Source organism: Penicillium rubens (genome assembly GCF_028828025.1).
Source record: "Penicillium rubens strain IBT 27055 chromosome Unknown utg000003l_segment0_segment0, whole genome shotgun sequence".
Classification (NCBI taxonomy): domain Eukaryota; kingdom Fungi; phylum Ascomycota; class Eurotiomycetes; order Eurotiales; family Aspergillaceae; genus Penicillium; species Penicillium rubens.
Genome location: NW_026890601.1, coordinates 8,412,124 through 8,433,888, shown reverse-complemented (window position 1 = coordinate 8,433,888; position 21,765 = coordinate 8,412,124). Strand labels below are relative to the sequence as shown.

General features: G+C 48.5%; 7 protein-coding genes across 7 annotated transcripts; 4 read left to right on the top strand and 3 right to left on the bottom strand.

Moving 5' to 3' along the window:
• Window positions 1–5,747: 5,747 nt before the first annotated feature.
• On the top strand, window positions 5,748–7,471 carry N7525_009437 (uncharacterized protein; the record flags this gene model as incomplete). Its single annotated transcript, XM_002563490.2, has 2 exons — window positions 5,748–7,202; window positions 7,262–7,471. 2 exons carry the CDS (start codon window positions 5,748–5,750, stop codon window positions 7,469–7,471), a joined length of 1,665 nt encoding a protein of 554 aa, XP_002563536.2.
• Window positions 7,472–9,706: 2,235 nt separating this feature from the next.
• On the top strand, window positions 9,707–10,830 carry N7525_009436 (D-mandelate dehydrogenase-like dehydrogenase; the record flags this gene model as incomplete). Its single annotated transcript, XM_061214723.1, has 2 exons — window positions 9,707–10,013; window positions 10,091–10,830. The coding sequence occupies 2 exons, from the start codon at window positions 9,707–9,709 to the stop codon at window positions 10,828–10,830; spliced, it is 1,047 nt and encodes a 348-aa protein (XP_061069154.1).
• A 373-nt stretch (window positions 10,831–11,203) lies between these two features.
• N7525_009435 (uncharacterized protein) lies at window positions 11,204–11,503 on the top strand (the record flags this gene model as incomplete). Its single annotated transcript, XM_061214722.1, has 1 exon — window positions 11,204–11,503. The coding sequence occupies one exon, from the start codon at window positions 11,204–11,206 to the stop codon at window positions 11,501–11,503; it is 300 nt and encodes a 99-aa protein (XP_061069153.1).
• Window positions 11,504–11,725: 222 nt separating this feature from the next.
• Window positions 11,726–12,571, bottom strand: N7525_009434 (LITAF-like zinc ribbon domain-containing protein; the record flags this gene model as incomplete). The annotated part of the gene is made up of 3 exons (XM_002563488.1): window positions 11,726–11,951; window positions 12,026–12,235; window positions 12,282–12,571. 3 exons carry the CDS (start codon window positions 12,569–12,571, stop codon window positions 11,726–11,728), a joined length of 726 nt encoding a protein of 241 aa, XP_002563534.1.
• An 882-nt stretch (window positions 12,572–13,453) lies between these two features.
• Window positions 13,454–13,772, top strand: N7525_009433 (uncharacterized protein; the record flags this gene model as incomplete). The annotated part of the gene is made up of 2 exons (XM_002563487.2): window positions 13,454–13,560; window positions 13,622–13,772. 2 exons carry the CDS (start codon window positions 13,454–13,456, stop codon window positions 13,770–13,772), a joined length of 258 nt encoding a protein of 85 aa, XP_002563533.2.
• Window positions 13,773–14,546: 774 nt separating this feature from the next.
• Window positions 14,547–15,655, bottom strand: N7525_009432 (uncharacterized protein; the record flags this gene model as incomplete). Its single annotated transcript, XM_002563486.1, has 2 exons — window positions 14,547–15,479; window positions 15,530–15,655. The coding sequence occupies 2 exons, from the start codon at window positions 15,653–15,655 to the stop codon at window positions 14,547–14,549; spliced, it is 1,059 nt and encodes a 352-aa protein (XP_002563532.1).
• Window positions 15,656–16,127: 472 nt separating this feature from the next.
• zfpA (uncharacterized protein) lies at window positions 16,128–18,182 on the bottom strand (the record flags this gene model as incomplete). The annotated part of the gene is made up of 2 exons (XM_002563485.1): window positions 16,128–17,584; window positions 17,639–18,182. The coding sequence occupies 2 exons, from the start codon at window positions 18,180–18,182 to the stop codon at window positions 16,128–16,130; spliced, it is 2,001 nt and encodes a 666-aa protein (XP_002563531.1).
• Between the last annotated feature and the right edge of the window lie 3,583 nt (window positions 18,183–21,765).

Here is a 21,765-nt window from a genome sequence, read left to right as displayed (position 1 = left end):
CTACTTCCATTCGCCTATCCTTAGGTTCATTACCTTGTTGTACTCGGAGCGAGCTACAGATTAGTTACTATCGAAACATTGTGGCCATCAGAGGCCCTGCAGTGATGCGCAGCCTATCGAAAGTGCTCCAACGTTGGCACCGTTGGCACTGATTTTACACCCCATTAGGTACTCCGCGCTATCCCGACATATCTGCCACCACTAGCAGCTGTCATGGGTCAATTTACATCAACGGGAACCCGCCTTAGCACACAATACCCAAATACAAATTTTGGGCCATTACAATCACTTGTCTTGATACTTTGCGGGGAATGTCATTGCTAGCTCTTCAGTGCGCAATCAACGGGGCTCCCAGGCCCACTAAACCCGGTAATGAAGCCAAATGCACATGGTGTTTCTAGACAGCTGGGCCCCTCGAGAAAGCGAAACTGTCCACCTTCAGGGCATGGATGTCAATTCGTCTGGCCAAGATTAAGCTCGTTGGGCACTCATGCGACTTCACCGTTATATGTGCCCTGCCGCTCTGCACACGACCAAGGCTATTATAAAGCTTCCGTCTTCAACGCAGGATGACTTTGCTACACGCATTAATGACATTACGTGTCAGATTGCTCCTTGTGGGCCGCATACGCTTGACCTTCAACGTCTAATACCAGACCCTCACTGGTGAACTCCGCACCTTGGTCAATCATCCTCCAGCCAGTCACCTCCTCTCGCAAGCCGTGTTGTGCGTTCTGAAGTTGAGATGTGGACGGCTAAAGGGGGTTCTTGCATTCCCTAGGAATTGGATTCCACGGCGTCCGCTTCAATGGCCGCGTGGAGCTTATGCTGATCATCATTGGAGAAATGGTTATTTGGTCACTCGAATTGCTAAAAAGACGGTGCAGCCGGCCGGGTGCACATCTCTCCGTTTGTCTGTGGTTTCCTCCTATTCTTTGTACTTTAAGAATCTCTCACTTTACACCCCACCATCCAACACCCCTGGAAGTCATTTTCTCCCTTGTTTCAGACTTCCAAGTGGGCAATTGAGGGGAATCGAAACTTTTGGGCTCTGCTTACCCAATGCACATACCTCTAGATGGTTCAACTTCCTAGCTATATCTCGAACTTCCAATGTCCCGATTACCGTCTGCATTCATACTGAGAGCTATAATGTCGAGTAGTCTGGTGTTGCCAAAGACCATTTTATTTCCAGTAGCTCACTAAGGTATTCTATTGGTCCGAGATCGCTATCCCTGACCTAAATGGGCCTATGCCTTCAGTTGGATCCTATAATAGATAGCAACATGACTTGGTTAAGTTAATCGCCTAGGTACTCGGGCCACGTCAGTATTCCGGTCCTCCATGGATTGACTGAATTTGACGGGCTTTGGTCTTATTCCGCAGATGTATTGGACAACTATAAGAAGGCACTTCCGAATAGTCCGCAAGCTAGCAGAGAGATGGTTCGATGTCTTTCCGTTGTATCGAGTTAAGGATGTAAATACACTTCTCTATCCACTCGTGTATATATATATGAAGGGACTAACCGTTTTCTGGCTTACGAACGCGGGCTATTTGAAAAGATCAGGCCCATGTCGACCACTCCAAGCTAAAGCGTTTCCAATTGAGCTTTCTGCTCAATCATATTTCAGGATTTGTTAGGTAGCAGTCCACGGTGGAGAACATGTCCGACAGTCCCAAAATAAATAAAAGTCTCAAAAGTAAATAGCCCACGAATTATTTTGTAGGACTATAAGACGTCAGCCGTAGTACTTTAGCTTTGGAACTGTATTTATATATTTGACAATGCGGTTCCCATCCAGGCGAACTAGGGTCTGAGAGACGTCCAAAGAGCACGGCTAGTGATATATTTTCCAGAAGCACCACAATATTGGCATTGTTGTATATCCTGCAACCTATTCATAAGACACGAGTGAGGGTGGGCTTCCTATGTCTCGCTCTCTTTTATTGTACTCTTCAAATTGCAGCACTGAACTGGCAGACACCACGGCATTCTCCATCTATATCTGCACATAGGTGACAAATCTGTATAAACACTCCAACTGCTTACTGTTGTATTCCGTAGATAATAAAGGGAGAGAATACTGTGTTAACATCCACCAGTTTCTAGAGATATGTTAAGCTAGCTAGATTTTCATGTTTTTATATATTTCGAATTGTGGCTAACTTACCTGTATTCCTTATTTTAGTCTCTATTGATCTATTGATGTAGTTTGCACCATAGTCATTGTTGCTCCATCTGTTGTCCCAATGTCTCATTGCCTTCCACCAGCATTTTCTAGATGCCTATTCTATATTCCACTCTTTCACCTCCCCGACGAGATCGCACGCCTCGACTGTGAGACTGCAAACTGACCATACTCCTTGTTGACCGACTCTTTGACTGGTTGACATCCCGGGAGGACGCAGCTGGCCGACGGAAGCGGGAATGCGACGGGGAGTTCAAACGTCTGGCCTCTGCGCCGGGGATGGTAATGCCTGACTCCCTCTCTACCAGCGAATGTGCTCTCAAGGGACTCTAAAGGGGTTCTTGGTTTAGTAGTAGATATTATGTTATTCCACTGCCCCGACACCTTCTTGTGGTATTTTTCCCTGCTTGCACACGATTAAGATATGGGAATGGGTTAATATATTACGCTCCTTGTCAATGTTAATTGTAAAGCAATCCTTCCATCGATTCAGAGAGAGAAACTACTAACTCTATCCACCGCTCAAGGTCTGACCCAGCAATAACATCTCCCCGACACCTCATGGAGGACTGGACGAACTATTACAGGCTCTAGGCGCGACAATTTGAAATATCCGGCTGTAAAAATCCCGCATGTCTCCCGAAACCTTCGGTGGGATATAGAATTTGTGAAACAGAAGCTGACATTGTGTCACAATATGTCCTTTTAACCGGGAGTTGCTAGCGCAGTAACCGCCACAGTTCATAGATACATGCCAGCAACTCATGACCTGGAATATAGTAGGCTGAATGTTCCTCCCACCTCTGAATCAAGTCCTATGTCTCATTTAGAAACCCAGAATCCTAGTCTGCCGATAAGTAAAGTCTCTATTAGGAAGGAGTTGAGTCCTAAATTGTGGGCAGTGAAGATTCCCCAGCTTCTATGTCTCAACCTCAAAACTATCCGCTGTTGTATTTCTGTTTTTAGCCCTACAAGTCAGCTTAACTCAGCTCAACCCGGTCTACTCACATTTGCCAGAAATAAGATATAGACTACGCTAAAGCACACACTAAAGTACCTACCCATAACCCCGGTATCCGGGATGCCCGAGCCCTAATTCAACCAATCAACCACCCAAAGACAACCAACAGGCTGCCGAGAGACTCCTTTCAAATTAGACAACACCAACCTCTTTTTGCTTTTTTGGACAGGTCCTTTTTCCAGCCTGTTTTGGTTCTCCACTGATCATCCCTAGGTCCACTGTTCGTATCGACATTCCTGTCTGTTTCCATCCCATTCCCCAGATTTGTTTCAGATTCTAATGCTTGCTGCCTGACATACAGAATAGATCACCGGGTACTGGGGTCCATAGAATAATGAATAATGAGATCCACAAATATGATCTGCATATGCGGAACATCAAGCCTAGCGGTCGATCCAGCACCTAGAACCTGTAAAAGGCCAAAACTCACTACGGCAGCAACTCCATAGACATGTAACACCAACAGAACATTGCTTCAAACAAAGGAAATTTCCTCGGAGCGTTCCCACAGGATCAGGAGTTGAGGTACTCCCCCTTCCTAGGGGATCGGACGGAACCTTTGCGCGTTCGTGCTGCTGCAGGCTCGTTTTCGATCTTTCCGGTTTCAACGCCACCTAGGCCACCCCAGCGGTTGTTAAAGAAGCTTCTTTTGAATAGGCCCATTTCTAGGACGGTGGGGGTCCGGGGAAAAGGGGCCCGGAGGTTTTTGTTAAGGTTACGTTTATTTATATTTCTCTCGGCAGTTGTGCACGTTAGCCGCCTATCTTATTATGGTCATTCAATCCATCTGAACATAATTTTACTCTATTAATTGACCCAACAGAAAGTCTCCTGGTTATAACCTTGTCAATCTGCAATGCTTAATCTCATAGGGCCTCTAATGAACTCATGCTGGCTCAACAAACCCCTGTATTGGACGCTAGAGCCTCAAAAGACTAGATAGGTCACGTCTGCCGGCAAATCCTCTCAACCAGCCTCCAACTAGGAAATCTGTTCTACCGCTATCCTGTTTATTTTGCTTTTTCTCAAGCAGGTTGGATCAGGCCCGTTGCTGTGAATGGCCCGGATGCCACTTAGCCTTCCCCAGAGGCTCTCTGCGGCTACCCGCTCAGGATGGAACATTCCAAAACTGCCCGAGCCACTGCCAAGTCATGGAGCCTTAGAGGTTTTGTTGACCAGGTAGGCCTGCAGACGGATGCATAGCCCTAGTTAGGGTTGTACATAGTGGAGATCAGCGGTGTCCGCGGCATCCTATGCTAGGACCGTTGCCAACGGGGAGGCTGTTCCGGGGCCAATTCACCCAGCCCTTAGTACGAGATAAAAGGCAGATACAGAGGGAGAAAAAAACAAACATTGAACGGAGATATATTGACTTGGTCTTAACGGCCGGGAGCGAAGACCTTCTTCAGGAAGCCGTCGAGAATACAACCCATCCACTATTCGCTCCCGTTTCAGCTTTCCTAGACATACATTCGCTTCCCACAGAATCGAGGCTAAATCAAGACATAACGATAGACAATAGGGAAAAGATCTGAAACGCTCGGTAAGTGGATCATGGACATACCGGGGTCCAGTTCCAGACCTGGGATTTCTGAGCTGGCTAGGGTACAGAAACCCTTGAGTGCCAACCCATGTCTATATTTCTCTTTGTTTCTCCTTTTCTTTTCCCTAGACGCCTAGAACAGGCCGAGATCCTTCCTGTTCATCTAGCAATGGCACGGGCCTCAATTGAGATTAAACGGGCCGAGAGGTTGAAATGAGCTGGAATGATAGACATGGTTCATCTGTGGTTTGATCGATTTATGCTGTCTATTAAAGGAGCCGATACTAACTCTCCGCCTTCTACTACATTGATATAAACTTAATGCCATTTCATCCCGTATCCTCGACCTCCAACTTTTACACTGTCTCTCAAACAATCTCTCCGTCTTAGCAACCAGCAACCTGGAATATCAACCCGACAGCAATCTAGAGCTTCACCTCCTTTCTCTTAACGGTTCAATTGCAGACAGATCTGAGACCGCATTGCGTTCAACGGCTCGACTTACAGCCCAATCCCCACCAAAACCAATCTCTCAAAAGCCACACAAAACAGTGCTATCTCGAAATATAACCGCTGCTTAAGAGTCATTTAGGGCTTGTCTATTCATTTACAGCTATCCAAAGAGGATTTGCATTGCCAATCGCTTGCAGAATTGCCTGTTGGTAATGAACTGCGTGCTATCATATACATACGGTAGGTGATGCCCAATCACTCCAGACTGTTCTGGTGAAACCTCTCCATATATAACAAAGCGCTAACCTCTCATAACGGTCAAGTCTGCAGCTCTCCTCGAATTCTCCACATTATATCCCGTGTGCACTGCTTGACAAAGAGGAAATCTCCGGGATAGCGGTAGTCCACACCCAGCGACAACCCGCGTACAACACTCGCCAGCAATTGCGGTGAAGTGTGGAAGACGATATCTCGTCTATCACTGGTCAATATCATTTTTAATATTTTTAATATTTCTTTCTCTGCATCTGAGTTGGATATGGCGGACGTGCTGGCTATTCCTGGGGTGCCGAAGCCATGGATGGCACATCCCAAGGACTACACCGATGCGTCGCGCGATATTATAACCGCATATGCGTCGGGCTTCCTGGAGATCTCAGACGCGATTGATAATCAACTCTCTCCTTCCCACACTGGCTGGTATTCACTCTTCTGCCCCTCCACCTCAGATTCCCAGCTGGACTCCCATTTGCTGCAACGCCCTTCCCCAAAGACTCAGACACAACATCCTCAAAAATTTGCTGGAACCATGCTAAACCAGAACCGTTTGCTGGGGCAACCCATGCGTCTCATGGATGACCGGGGACATTACATGCCTCTCCAGGTGGAAGACCCCCGCGTGGCTCCGTATTCGCAGAGCGGGTCTCCATTCACGGTACAGCTTGACCTCAACAGCACTCTTTCAAGCAACGGAAGCACTTACTGTGAATCTGACCTTGAGTCACTTGAGCGCTTTGAGGAGCCCTTCACCTCTCAGAGTGCGGAGACACACGCCGGGCTTGTTCACCCAGCACCACGCAACAACACGTTCGTGGCAGCTAGCAATTCCTTCCTTTCGGGCACCGAGGAAACGCCTTCTCTCTCATCCTTTGAAGTACCAAATATCCCACGGGACGAGCAGGCCTTCTCCGGCACTCAATTCAATGTGCCAAACCCAAACCCGAACACCGCCAACTACCCTATGAACACACACCTCGGCCGTCACCCACATACCACATATCTCACGCCATCCTTCGCCGCTGCACATGCAAAGTCTGGGATATTTGGCCAGGTTATCCAATGGGATGCTTGTCAACCAGTCAACACAACTGATATCTGGTATCCTACTCGTGACCCCATTGGCCTATCAGAGAGCAGCTGGCACAACAACGCTTACAGCGCACCTTGGCCCGTCACGAATGCATACACTTTGCCAAGCGACTGCAATGAACCTGAGTCTGAAGTCTACAAACCCACCCATGGACTCCCTATGGCTCCCTTTGGACCTGCGACTATGAATGCAGGCCCAACCGGGCCCATGAGCCACCTTTCGCCCATGTCAACTCCGGGAACCTTCGTCACTTCAAGTAAATCACCTCAGTGCCAACCCACCTTGCAGCCAGTGTACGTTCCAAACGCGCACGGCACAGATTTTGCCTCCCCGGACCAGAAACCTGCAAGCAGCCTCAGTCCATCCTTCTCCGCCTCAAGCAATGAAGAGGGACGATCTCCGCAGCAAAGCGGAGAAGAGCAAGGCAGCGTTGAGTCAGGTGTGCACTACAGCAACAATCGGGACGCATTCCTCATTGATTGCAAGCGCCGCGGTCTATCATACAAGGATATCAAGCGATTGGGCGGGTTCAAGGAGGCGGAGTCTACACTGCGAGGCCGATACCGTACCCTCACCAAGTCTAAAGACCAACGAGTGCGGAAGCCCAGATGGCAAGACCAGGATGTGAGTTGAGAATACTCCTTTTTTACTGAGTTGTCCATTCTAACGTGCCTTTTTAATAGATCCGACTGCTCTGCCAGGCCGTCACCGTTCACGCAGAAAGCCTCGACACTTACAGCTCGCTGTCCAATGCTAACATGAGCATGAGTGAGCCACCCAAGGTTTCCTGGAAGAAGGTTGCTGAATATATCTGGGCAAAAGGGGGATCTTATCATTTTGGCAATGCTACTTGCAAGAAGAAATGGTGTGAGATCCACAACATCACGCTTTGATTCGATCTTTGGATCAATGCCATCAATACCCTTAAGGTTAAGGGCATATCTGTTTCTTTTCCTTCTTGTCTTTGGGCTGGCCGGTAGCCGGTGATTCGAACGGCGAGAAGTCGCGAGCCCTCTCTTTACAAGTTAGAACCCGGCCATCAAGCAGCATGGGCCTTGCTTTGATGCGAGAGATCAACGGCCGTGGCAACACAACTTGAGTCTCAACATTCCTTTTCGCAATTCCAGAGCCCCAAATCATCTCAATCCTGATAACAGAGAGGCAAGGCATGGGCCGGCGTGTTCGCATGAGCAGAACACGAACACACAAGTTCGGTAGCACCGCGCCCTTTCAATATCTTTGTCTTAAATTCATTTGCCTAGCTAGCATTTTCATATGCTGGACTATCATCATGAATGTTCTTCTTTGTTTCAATATTCCGTATACATCTCCTTATACTCAGCACTTAGTCTGTTTAGCTGATCAACGCACTAAGACCTCTTTTCATTTCTTTTTCACTATGAGTCCAGCTTCACTTCAATGACAGCTCATCTATATATAATCGTGGAATATAGCCACACGGTGGAATATACCTGTCTTCTTCCATGCAGCAAAATATCATATTAGTTGTGGTATCCTTATAGTCCACCTAGGCTCACTTTCCCCTCATCAGCCGACCCCTGCTGGGTAAAAAGCAGATTGTTTATTCAACATCATCTCAGATTCTCATCAAAATCTCCGGTTGACATCACACGATGCTACAAGTCTGAGGCATCGATGTTGGCACTAACTAGAGATAAAGGCTCATAGATGAGTTGGAACTGCAAAGCCACTCGAGTCGATACCCCTGAAGTAAACAGATGGTTTCGTTTATATTGTTTACCTTATATCATAAAGGTTTGTCAGGCTCATTACATCTTCCCCAATCTTGCGTCCGTTCTCACACCCTCATTCTCCCAACTCCCCCTCCTCGCAGCTCTCATTGCTCAGCATCAACCTCTCGCGTCGAATCTTGGTTTGAGTCCCTCCCCCTCCCCAAATGACCAAGTTCTCCAACTACTATCCAATAAACATCGCTAACTCGATTACTGTGATAGGTAAAATGGACAATAATCCATCCCTCAACGCAAACCGGTTCCGTCATCGGGGCCGGCCCCCTACGTATGGACAACTGATTGAAAGGATTCTTCGACTAAGAGACCAGATTGAGCGACGTAACCAGCTGGCAGATAGTGGACAATCAAACACTGAGCTACTTGATGCCCTATCTGCCGGTATCAGGTTTGAGACCATTATAATTGAATTCTTGATTCTCCATTTCCTTTCCTCTCCTGCCTGCCCGACTCTTTTGCTGGTAATCTCAGCTACATCGTTTCTCCATTCTCGATCACCATTGTAGTCAAATTCCATGGCCTTTCCTCCACTCTCCTTGAGCGCGTGCGGTATACTCCGCCCCAACCCTCATACTTAAGACCCCTCCCCGTGGCGTGGTTTTCATACAACCGCAAGATATCTGAATAAATCAGGCATCCCATTTTCACGGCCCAGCAAGTTGACCAATATGAACGACACTAGCCTTCAGCCAATCACATACCAGAAATTCGGTGGATCGCTTACCCCACAACCTGACGATATCGCAGATCTGCAACCCCATGTCGTGAAAGCACGGTCGCCGGTCTTATGGTAGGTTGTCGATAGCTGCCCAGTATCGAGCTCCTCTCTTTTCTACATCCTAGTAGCTCAATTTGTGGACCAGTTGTCCCTCTCGTGTTCTTCACGCACCTTTTATTCTAAGCATCCGGACGAACTGGAGGATGATGCTTTGCTTATATTCCTTTTGCCTTTGGCCTTTGCATTCCATGCTAAGCTAGACAGTAAATAGTTCGTAGGACCATCAACTTGACAAAAATACAAGATTCTTATCTCTCATTTAGTTCTGTCACTTGGGAGGCATGAAATTCCCTTGATGAGCTCGGTGGTTGACGTCTCGGATTTCATTAACCGGGGCATCGATACCCGGGCGGTCGCTCAATAGCCGTACCATAGAAAGTCCAATAGCCGCAATGAGCATCAACAAGACAGTCGGAAAAGATATATTTAATTAATTCCGGCTTGCCAGCTTAAAAATAAAACTCCCGTAACAAGTTCTACAATTTCCTTATACAAATTGCCGTCGGCCGCCATCAAGTACCCCGAAAACCCTATTCCAACCACCAGTCCGATCTATACAAACCTGAAGTCCACCCAAAATGCCCAAACCAATCGTCCTCCAACTGGGCGACAACATTCGCTGGAATCATGACCTACACAGCAAGTTCCAAGATGTCTTTGAGATCCGCCGGTCCTACAGCATGTCTCGGCCGGAGTTTATCCGAGCCCTGAAAGAGCGCCAATTCGGTGACTTCTTTGCCATCTACCGCCCATTCTGGAATACCGGCGGCGAGATGGGGAACTGGGATGAGGAGCTTGTCTCGCTACTGCCAGATTCCTGCAAGGTCTATGCCAGTGCGGGTGCTGGATTTGATTGGGTTGATACCGCGGCTTTGGCCAAGAAGGGTATGTATACAGCGGCACGGAGCAACGAGGAGACACGAACCAGGGAGAAAGAAGCTAATATATTTCAATCTATCCAGAAGTTACCTACTGCAATGCTGCTGCTGCATGTACAGAATCCGTCGCCGATGCCGCAATCTGGCTCATCATCTCAACATTCCGCCAATTCTCTTGGTCACACATTGCCGCACGTACACTGGATGCCAATGCATTTGTCGACGCAAACCGCAATCTGGCAATGGTTTCCCACAACCCAAATGGACATACACTTGGAATCATTGGATTTGGCCAGATTGGGCGGCGCACGGCCGAGAAAGCCTTCCTTGCCATGAACATGAAGATTCACTATCATGACATCGTGCAGATGCCCGCACACCTGGAAGCTGTCTCGAAGGCAACATACCACAAGAACATGGACAGTCTTCTCGCTGTTTCAGACTGTGTCATGGTTGCCACGCCCTTCAGTGGGGAGACGCTTCTCAACGCATCTCTGCTGGCGAAGATGAAGACCGGTTCCAGACTCATTAACATTGCCCGTGGCAAGCTTCTTGATGAAAACGCGCTGGTTGATGCTCTTCGGAGTGGTAAGCTCGCTGCTGCTGGTTTGGACGTCCACTATGACGAGCCGAATGTTAGCCCAGAGCTTGCAAGTATGAAGAACGTTGAGATGATGGCGCACAACGCGGGTGCATCCGTGGACTCACACATTGGCTTCGAGAGGTTGGGTATGGAGAATATCCTTTCATTCTATAAGACCGGCAAGGCTGTCACGCCGGTTAATGCGCATCTAGTTTCTAAGGCTACGGGGTCAAAGCTATAGAATTTGAATAGTAACATTGTTAATTGTTCACTTTCATTCTTGCTCATTGGACTCGACGCCCACCCGAGTCGCGGCTGCGCAGGTTGCGGCTGCGGACGGGGAGGTATAAATAGATGAGCTCTTTCAAAACGATTTCTCTTTCTTACATCCGTGTCCCATCAATCCAATCCATCTCCTCTCATCCCAACCACATCTTCAATCCCACCAACCTTTCATCCAATCCGCGTGCTGCACATACCACGCCCACCCACACCCACCCACACCCTCAAGCTCCTCCCACACCGGTGTTGTACCACCGCAAGGTATGTAGATAACCCAATTGAGTCACATGCATAACCCAATTGACATATGCTAACATACTTTAATACATAGCATGAGCTCCCAGGCTCCCGCTTCAGGCCCCGCCCCCATTGCCAGCGGCGCCATATTCCGCGCCTTCGCTGGAGGCATCTACAACCTCAGGGCCAGCATTGACCACCGTGAGGACCTGGCGAAGTTGTCCCCCGTCCCCCGGGACGAGTTCGAAGCATTGAGCGAGCACATCTGGGAGACCAAGGTGGAGTTCGCACGCCAAATCCACAACTGGTCGGACCCCGTTGGCCGCATGATCCTGGCCAACCTTTATGTGTCGTTGATTGGGACCCTGCCCAATCCGGATGGATCAATCCCCTGAGGGGGCCATGTTTTTATGTGTCGAACCCTGACCCATGCAAGGTGGCTGGTCCCATCTTGCATGGGTCAGGGTTCATGAATGAAATTCAAGTGCTTCGTCATGAATCCTTTCTTCATTAATGATAGTAAAGTAACATAGATCAGAGAGTAAACAGATGGTATCATGCTAACCAGTACGCCCATTACATATCCTTTGCTCCTTGTGATATTGTAGATTGTCATCCTAGTTCTTCATAACTGGCTGCGGCGGTTGAATGCGTCCTGGTGCTTGAGTAATTGGCCCGGGTAGATTCGGTCCGAATTGCTGTACTGGGCCCTCATGCGGATGAATAGCGACTTGTGCACCGCAGTGTGTACAGAAGTGGTGTGAATCGTGACACATTTCCATACAGAAAGGTAGAAATGCGCAGCAAATGCCGCCGAAGAGACAGCAGCACACGGCGGCCGTACTGTAAAGTGAGAGGTCAGTATCATCGGAAGTGAGATGAATCAAAAAGTAAAGTGAGTATAGATCAAAGCTTACGATGTGGCGCTGGTGCTCTCCTTGTTGACTCTGGTCTGAACCTCGTGGAGACAAAAGGGACAACTGATCCATCCGGGCTCTTCACCAAGCTGGGCCAATGGAATAGCCCTTTGAGAGACTGGAACTTGTGGAGCGATTGGTAAGGCTTTTTCGTTGGTCTGTGGTAATGTAACTGCCGGTGCGGGAGTCGTGATTGCGTCTTTCTCGTGCCTGTTTCCGTTAGCTTGAGCTCTTTTCTTTAGATCGGGAAGCATACTCATCGTATTGTGGGGGAGGTCCACTCTCTGCGGGTATGATTGCCATTGGCTCGTCTCCGGGGAGTGTTCTTGTAGTGGTTGTAGTTGGTTCTGGTGCCAATGTTTCTTCGGCTGCTGTGGGAGAAATCGTGGGCAACGCCGTCGGCGATGCTGTTGGCAACTGAGCAGGCGAATTTGCGCCATCCGCTGGCATTGTTTTCGGTCCCGTCGCCGGCTCTGCAGAGTCCACAATTGATTCCGCGGCCGTAGCCGGCGCAATGGGCACTGTCGTCTCTTTGTTGTTTTCCATGGTGCAGTCCCGTCTGTAGCTTGCTTGGTAAAAAGTAAAAATCCAAGCTCAATATGTGCAGGGCCATCCGACTTTAAGTATTAATGGAGTCAAATGTGGGGACCAAGCTCAATACGAGAAACGTGGTGGATCAAGGGCAATATGAGGCTCAAGCATCATAAGCGACACCATAAACGACATAGCACAAGAATACAGAAGGCAACTAAAGGACGCTACGGAAATTACACCGAGTATTCTAGCCAATCATGGCGGATTTGTAGCGAGCGCAGGTCAGTGCCCGGCCGCAGCCCCTTATGGGGTCTTCCTTGGCATGGAAAGATGAAAGGCAATGGGAGCTCCTGTATACTGAGTCATAAGTTAGTCCGTATCCATTCTATTACAGTGTCATGCATGTTCGTTGCCAAATGTGTCACGCTCATCTGGGAAATTATCGGCTTTATTTTGATTTGCTGTCATGGAGCCTGGTCAAAAATAGACATCAACTCGGGTTTCATACTACTAGAACCTGCAAGTCTGTCTTGCGCCCCATAACTAAATTGTAGTTAGATAATGACCAGAAGCGATGGAAACCTGGATGTTTGGTAATATCAACGCAGTTCATGGTGTATAAAGGTCTATCATGTGAAATTACGACCCCGGGCTGCCATACATTAGGTCTAGTAAGCATGATTTGCAAGGGTAGTCGTCGGATACATACCATCGCCGTGACGACAGCGACGACTCTATGTTGATGTCGATTCACTGGTATACATGTAGCACAACCAGCACATTACCTCCCTCCTTCCACGAACAAGCCTGCATATGAGAACGTGCTTTTACCAAAGCTTCCAGCGACCATCACAGACGCATCCAAACCATTATACCCAACAAGTTTACGCCCCGATGGCCAAGACGAGCGGATCAGCCAATGAAACGAGCATTTCCTCCCACGATGCGCACGCTACAAACCCGAGCTCGATCAACATCACCGTGGGCATTCAGACTGCAAGGTATGTGTGGGATCCCGAGCTTCTACAACAAGTCACAACGTCATGCAATACCGGCAAACAGCCTGCCTCGCGAGATCCCGCGGTATGAACCTATTAATCAGAGCTATCTCCGGAGGACTATACCTGCTAACATGAAGGAAAACTATCAGGCTCACCTCCAGCCAGACCCATCGTTTTCCGAACTCGAAATCGCCGTTCTATGGTCAAATTAAGAGACCCAATTGGGGTTTCAGGAGTCACGTGCGACCATTTCTACACCTTCCTAGATAGGAAGGTGTTTTGTTTGGGCGGTGTCATCTTTGTTTCTGCGTGCATATCCGACCGCCTTTAGTCGGGTCTTCGTTTCGGACGTGAAGAATATCGCTTGCCCAGGTGGGTTCATGTCATCGTTCTCCATACAATGGACAGAGGATTACGTTTCTTCGGTTGGCTTTAACGCTATTTGGTTTCCCATTCTCTACAAGCAGTAGGCTGGACAACGGATTTCTACTGTCTCCCAAGCCTGGACGGAACACACACCTCAAGAGAGGGACCCTCTCATCCGTACCGCTAACGTGGTTTGCTCACCAGGGCCTTGCGAAGATATATATCCCCGCCTATATTTCCGCACACCCGTTACTTACTATATCTCAAGGGACCTGGACCTTCAGTAGTCTACAAGATCCTGATGGTGGTATGTGGGCAGCGACCTACCTAGGTAAGATATTGTCCTTGATGATATAGACACCAGTCTTCTCCTTGCTATATATTCAGAATCAAGATTCTTCCGTCTTATACATTTTGTCTATGTAGATGCAGCATGTAATAACAGGGTATATTTTCTATTGGGGAATCATGGACTTCTTTTTAGTATCTTGAAAACGAGAGAACTACTAGGTATATATTCAATTTCTACGCCCCAAGCATTTCCATTCGGGTATTTGATTCTGGCATGCAAGTAGTCTACCACATCGACCGCGTAGCTATACAACAACAACAGACAACTATCACAGCGAAGGCCCACGAGAATCCGTACGAGGATACCCAATCGTAGCAAGGACCTGCGTCAAATGCTCCGGGTTCTCACGTAAAGAATCCCACTCGCCCTCAGCTTTAACCATCAGCGTGCCAGCAAGGATAGTGCCATTCAGAGACAGCACGCCAGGGTCAATGATATCGCGCGCCGCCGCTCTGTCGACGGGTACAAGCGCCGTCTCCTGTCTGCGCGGGCAGATCATCATCGTCGAGCGGGTCATGGCCAGGTTATAGCTTATAGACGCCGGACCTTGTGTGGGGAGGGGCTCGGTGTCCTGACTTGGCGGTTGTCCGCGCGTCGCGGCGGCCGCGGCTTTGTATAGAGTGAGGTAGATTGCGTGCAGGGTTTCGGCGGAGGGATTGGGTGGGATCGGGAGGGCGAAGTGGGCGAAGGGGAGACCTTGTAGGTGCTGGAACTTGGGTGTTGGGGAGGGGGAGGTGGGTTGGGAGGTGAGGAGGTCGATCAGTGGATGCCAGGACTCCGAGCCCGGTTGGCGCATTGCCTCGACGGGGAGGAATTGGAGATGGCGGTGTGGTTGGCTTGCACCGCTGTCGTCCCCGGAGTTGAAGAAGGCGAAGAGGCTCTTTGGAGATGAGCCGTTTGCGGATCTCGAACCATCGCTGTCGGTGTTCCAGGCTTTTAGACACTCGTATGTAGCTTCTAGGTCTGCCTTATCGAGAATATCCGTCTGCGCCTGCCAGTCTTTTGTCACGAGGAGGAAGTGATTCGGGATGACGGGGAACTTGTTGAGGATGAGGTTATAAGCGGGGTTCTCGGGCGGGAACTGCGCGATCAAGAGATCTGGAGATGGATTCTCGAAGGGATCGGGCTTCGGTGTTTTCGGGACATTTTCCTTCAAGTTGGAGGGTTTCTTTGCGAGTGCAGGGCAGTAGCGAAGTTGGTACTAGATTTGCAGGTTAGAACTGCCGTGGTCGGAGTGTTGGTGTCACTCACAGATATCCCTGCGGCATTGACGATGGACAAGTGTGTTGAGGAGAACACGAGATGCCCGGTATCTCGAGCAGCTGTAAAGCGTCTTGCGACCAGGGTGGAGAGATATTCTGACAGTCCTAATTGCATCGTGGAGGTTGAATGGAGGTAAGACCGGGGGAGCTGGCAGAACCCGGGAAGAAACGGCGGACCGGGTCGGGTCTTCTCTCTATTAGTCCTTTCTTACTACAAGACTATACAGTTGTTGTCCAAGGAATTGAAAATATAGAATGCTTTTCTTTTTATGTTTCAAACTAGACACTCATTTTAGTCTCCAATTAATAGTGTCCCGGTCCAGATCCCGACCAGCAGGATCTAGTATCCCGGCCTAGAAGACCGGCCTGAAGAGAAAACAGAAACAAAGACACAAGTCATTCAAACGTATCAGTCCCAAGGTATCATCCATAATCCGCATTCAGACAAATCGCTCGTCAAGACGCCACTGCTGTACGGAAACATGAGACATGAAAAGAAAATAGACGCGAATAGGCTTCCAAAGGTAGGGGAGAAGGAGGATAAGGGAGGAGAGTAGGGCGTAAGGAGAAAGACAAAAGGAAGTCATTTAAGCCATTAATTCATTGATCGAAATCTCATCATCATGGGACAATTCTGGCAATATCATCGTCGGCTGACCCATAATATGAGGCGAAGGACCGTTCAACCAAGGACCACGCTCCTCCTCAGAGGAATTCAGCACACCCTCGGCGCGCTTCAACGTCTCGACATCCAGATCAGTGACGTAGGCATCGCGGTTGGTGCCATCGCCTGCGCCACCGGGGAGTCTCATACGGACCTCGAACTCATTACTGAGCATCATCTCGTCTTTCCACAGACGGCGCTGACCATCAAAGACACATAGAACGCGCTTCTTGGTCTTCATGCTGCTGCTGGGGCAACCCCAGGACTGGGGGTAGTTGCCGCGGTTGTTGCGGCGGCGGGTTGCGACGGCGCGAGGGGGCTTGGAGGAATTCTTAGAGATGGCATTGCCAGAGCCGATAATAGGACGGGAGGTTGGAATGTTGCCCTTTGACGATCTGGACTTAGTCTTCAGGCCGCGCCAGCTAGAAGGGTCGTGGGCATCGTCATCATCCTGGTCTTCGTAATCGTCGAATTGGTCGACCGGGCCAGCCTCATCAAATAGTTGGTGCTTCTCCATGGTCTTTTTGACCTCCTCGTCTGAAGCGACCTCTGCCAGGCGCTGCTGGTTGATCGCCTCCGAGGGCTCTTCTTGCTGCACGACACGGAGGACACAGTCGTCGAGATGCTCGTAGAAGTCCTGCGCGTTGCTGAATGTTGATGAACAGGTTGAACACTTTCCTGTCGCGTCCGGGCTATAGTTGGTGCCCTTCTTGCCCAAGCCGGGGCTGCGCTTCCGGCAGTTTGGCGGGGTTTGTTCCACTCCGTGCACGGAGGTCAGATGGCGCTTGAAGACATCGGCGCGGTTGAAGCTCTTTTCTGCGGGCGAGCCGGATCCCGGGCAGAAGCCGCATACCATTGTCCCTTTGTAGTGGGTCAGGGTGTGGCGGTTCTTATCATACTTGCGGGCGAAACCCTTTAGGTGGTACTCGCAGTTCAGGATCGGGCACTTCTCTGGCCGTTCCGACTGGTGAGTCAACATGTGGGCTTTCAAGTCTTTGAAGACTCGGCCACAGTCGGGGTGTGGGCAGCGCCCTTTTTCTTTAGTGTCTTCATCTGGTTCAATGCTGCTCAGCGCCGGGCTGTGTTGCGAGCGTCGGGAATGAATTGAGGAAACAGACGATCGTCGATCATAGATCGAGAGTGGTCGTGAATGTGACCTGTGTGGGACCATGAGGGGGGATTGCCCAGTGTGTTGTATTGGGTGTGAGCGGGGGGAGGTGTGATGCTCTGCAATGTCATTATATGGGAGAGGTGATGGGGCGGGAGAGTGGGAGATGTAATTGGGTGGCACGTTTGAGTAGGAAGAGGTCGGTTGGTCGGGATATGAGATAGTCGGAGTAATTCCAGGACCTTGTTGCGCCGGTTGAATCAATGAGGGGTCTGTTATGCCTGTTAGTATACTAGACAGCTTTTGCGATTGGTATCGAAACATACCGACAAAAGGGTCCGGGAACTTTTCTTCATACGACATATCCATGTCGAAGGTATTTCCCATGTACTCGTGAGAGAACAGGTCGTTCATCACTGCAGCTGGTAGACCCAATCCGTGGTTTGTATTCACCCAGTTCTCCTGGAACGCCTGCGCGGTTCCTGAGTATGGGGAACCCATGGCCGAAGAAGATGCGCTAGCAATGGACTGCCCTGAAGCAGCAGACCCGGTTGGAATATAAGGCTCCGTAGAGTGACAGGCGGAGACGGAAGGGGGTGTGGTGGGTATAGAAGAGAAATATGTGGGATTTTGCAGATCTGCAGACTCCAACAAAGGGTGGGTATCGTAATAGCAATTGGAAGCACGGGGCATATCGGGACCCTGTGTGTAGTTGGAGAGACTCCCAAGGGGAAAAGAGAGCATAGAGGAATCCATGGTCATGGGATCAAAGTATGGGGGTTGTTTGGACCTGGCAGCTTCGACAGACATCTTGGACCGGGCGTGGAAGGGAAATAGAGTAAAATCGGGATTGGATTCAAAAGTCGTCATCTCCTTGGTTGAGAAATGCAATGTGCAATGGCGATCCTAGACAAAGAAAAATTGTCAGTACATGCTGTCTCAAAAGGGTTCCAGCTCTATATGGCGCATGGGCGTACCGGTGATAAGGTTTCTGGGTACGATCGCGGCCCGTTCGGGAATCCAAAAAGACAGCCAAAACTGAGGCAACGTGCGCAATTGACAGAACAAGTTCTCATGCAAGGAGGTATATAATATATCGCAAGGCAGGAAGGTCACATCCAAGTTGGAACTCCACAGGCACGGGTAGGGAAACAATGTCGATCGACAAAGAGTCGAGGAATGTTAGTCAAGCGTTTCCCCGAAATGATCGAAGAGCTGGATCGTGAGTCGAGTCAATGACATAGGTTCATGACAGACTTGGGGGGAGGGAGGAGAGAATATTATAGCATGTCAAGAAGGAGGAAGCATTGTTAAATGGTGACGATGGGCCCTACAGTAGTTAGTTATAGTCTTGTGTCTAGAATTTTATTTTATTATTTTAATATTTTTAAGGAAAAAGGGAAAAAGGAAAAGAAAAATTGAATTGAATTGAATTGAATTTAAAAATAAAATCCAAAGACAACTCCATAGTGAAAAAAAAGCAAATACATTAAAAAAACATAATAATAAAATAATAAAATAATCCAGTAAACAATTACATACCGTATTTTTGGCAAGTCGAACGTGTTGGGGCTGTGAACAGGGTCAGGGAAACTTAGCGCCCATGCAGATATATTTGGCATATTATTATTTACCTGGGATCTTCGAACATGGGTCTCTCCCGTATACAGTCTGAATACTATTATCGAGTAATTACTGTGAATTAATAATGTCTACTTCCAAGGTTACCTCGTACTTAGCCTCTGAACTCTGCACATTTGAAATCAGTGTACTAAGAGAAAACTTGTGCACACACTAGTTTTCACTATAACATGCACGGTACTTGTCGAGGCCATCAGCTCAGCCTTCATCAGGCGCCCAGTGTTCGCTATCCCGTCGATAATCAATATAACCCACTATACGGAGTATTATAGGAGTTGGGTTCTGACAGCTCGCGTCCCTTTATCCACTTTTGGCTCTGCCCTACGAGATATGTACGATCCCCGAATATTTATCCCGTATTTCCGGTAGAAGCAAATATTGCTTTTCCCAAAGTACCTGCGTCGAGGAGATAGACCATCCATCGTACTCATAGGAACCGAATACGGAGTACGGAGTACGGAATAGGTGGATGGAACATGCTCAGATGAAAAAGCAAGTATAGTGCATACTTGCTAGTCCTTTTGCTTCGGAACCCCTGCAACACGAATTAAATTCTTGACGGGGATCAGGAGAAGCCTCCTGTCAGAATGTCAAAAGTTGCACGAGAATGAATTACACACAAGATATATATGATTAGTGGTTATTTTTCTCGTCATCGGCACCTCCGTTCTGCATACCCAGGGTTTTCCCGTCGGCATGGCGCCATGACCCCTTTACCCCCAGAAAGAACACTTTAGCCTCGTCTCGTTGGCATATATGCGTGTACTTGTGGACTAGCTTATCAAGGTGCACAACAATGCAACTCAACATATTAGAAATTTTCTATCTCGTGCGCTTCAAAAATGGTTTATCCCGCCAGTCCGGGTCAGAGTACTCCGTATCCGTCCAACCCTCTTTTGTACCAAATCACGATGAGAGGAAGAGCGAGCTAGGGAATAGTATGTAAGCATAAAGTAAGACAAGAAGAAAGTATAATAGACCCAGATCTGGGGATGTGCCCTTCTCCTGGGAGAACCTTAGAACTTGCCAAAAAAAAGAAAAAGGAAAAAGGAAAAAGACGAATGTAAGACATGTTCGTAAGGATAAAAAGCTTACCAATACGCAATACGGTGTACTCCGTGCATATAGTAATACACAAAGACAAAAACAAATCGAAATTCCAAAAGTTTGGTCGATCTGTGACGGGACCCATCTATTTAGCATCCCCTCCATAACTCGGCAGACCAACCGCGTGCCCGGAAGAGTGATTGGCCCATGTGTCACAGCCCGATAAAAGAATTAAAATGAGGGAGTCAAACTCCCCCCCAATCAGGGCCCTGAGAGCCCTTCCGAGGGCTCGGTGGGCATTTCTTAGGGCGGCCGGGTGGGTTCGTGTCTGTTTCGCCCGCTATTCCTTCTTGGTAACTATGACGGGCGATCAGTATAGCATATTGTATCCAAATTTTCTTGTCTGGTTGTCCTCGGATTTGCTCGGCTGTCGTCCAAGAGCCGCATTCCTTTTGGTGATCACGATTAGGCCTACTTCTCTTAGTCGCCTTTTCACTATCTCCTAATTGGGACAATGGGGAAGTAGTACTCACCTCCTTGTTGAATTTACAACTCACGAAATACTGTCTATATGTCTACGGCATATGTTGCATTTCTATATTTGTACTCCGAACAGATAATCGAATATCCCTTGATCACTGGGGCTTGCATATCCGAAGAAAGCCAATGGTGGGTCTACCTAAAATGGATGAATAAATGTCAATCTAGTTTTTTCCCGGTGCACGGCGATAAAGTGACATTTCTCCTTTTTTAGTCGAGGATTTGATTGCAGATCAATATGCTTATTAAGATCTCATCCCTTAATATGGATGTTTATATTGTAGACACCGAATAGCTCCGTGGTGATCGAATACCAGGAGAAGGAACCAGATACAACCTCGGCTCCATAGCCACTCTGCAGCTCCCATTTATCACATTTCATTTGTATCATCTATACTATCTACACTAATTACGCCATATAGCCCTAGCCGGTACGGAGTGCAGGGGAGAGTGCAAGCTGTCATTAGAAGACTAAAAGACAACTAGCGCCACATATGCCTAAGCCACAATATCCCCACTTCGGTCTGTCCCAATCATACGCGAAAAAAACACGTTCTTGGAATTCGTCACATACGACATAGCCAAACAAATACGGAATAGTTGGTCCACATCCCTAGAATCATGGCGCAGCTGATAAATTACACCGCTGACTGGGTAGTTCGTATTTATCGGCGATCCCGGTGGTCGAACCCCATGCTTTGAATGGGTCTATTCCAATACTAGTTAACAAGCATGTATGCACAGTCTAAATTTTAGACTGTGCTAAACTGGGGGAATGAAGTCATATCCGGCCCGTGTGTTGGGTTTGACCGATTCTTTTGCCCTGGTTTTGCGGGTTTGGTAGTCTTGGCCTAGTTAAACTGGCGGTCGGCATGCGGGCCTTTCCCTTTTGCCCAGGTTTGACATATGTCCCTACCCGGGCAATTATGTTAATAATTGCAGACATGCTTACTCCGTACAGAAAGTTACTTCCGTTAGCCACAATTACTCTAATGGTGAATGGCTGCAAAGGTCTATCATATTTAACATATAACTGTTGGACTGGATTTTCAACGTCCACGTCAAACTTAGACCAAAAACGTCCTCGAGCGCATTAGCCAGTCAGCACCTAGAAGTGGTCGTTGACTGAGATTGCCTGTCCTTCACACGTGTGATGGAGATATTTCGCCTGATCCAATCGTTCCCTTCGTTTGCGGTCTTGCTTTTGGCCCCCAAATTGTTGGAT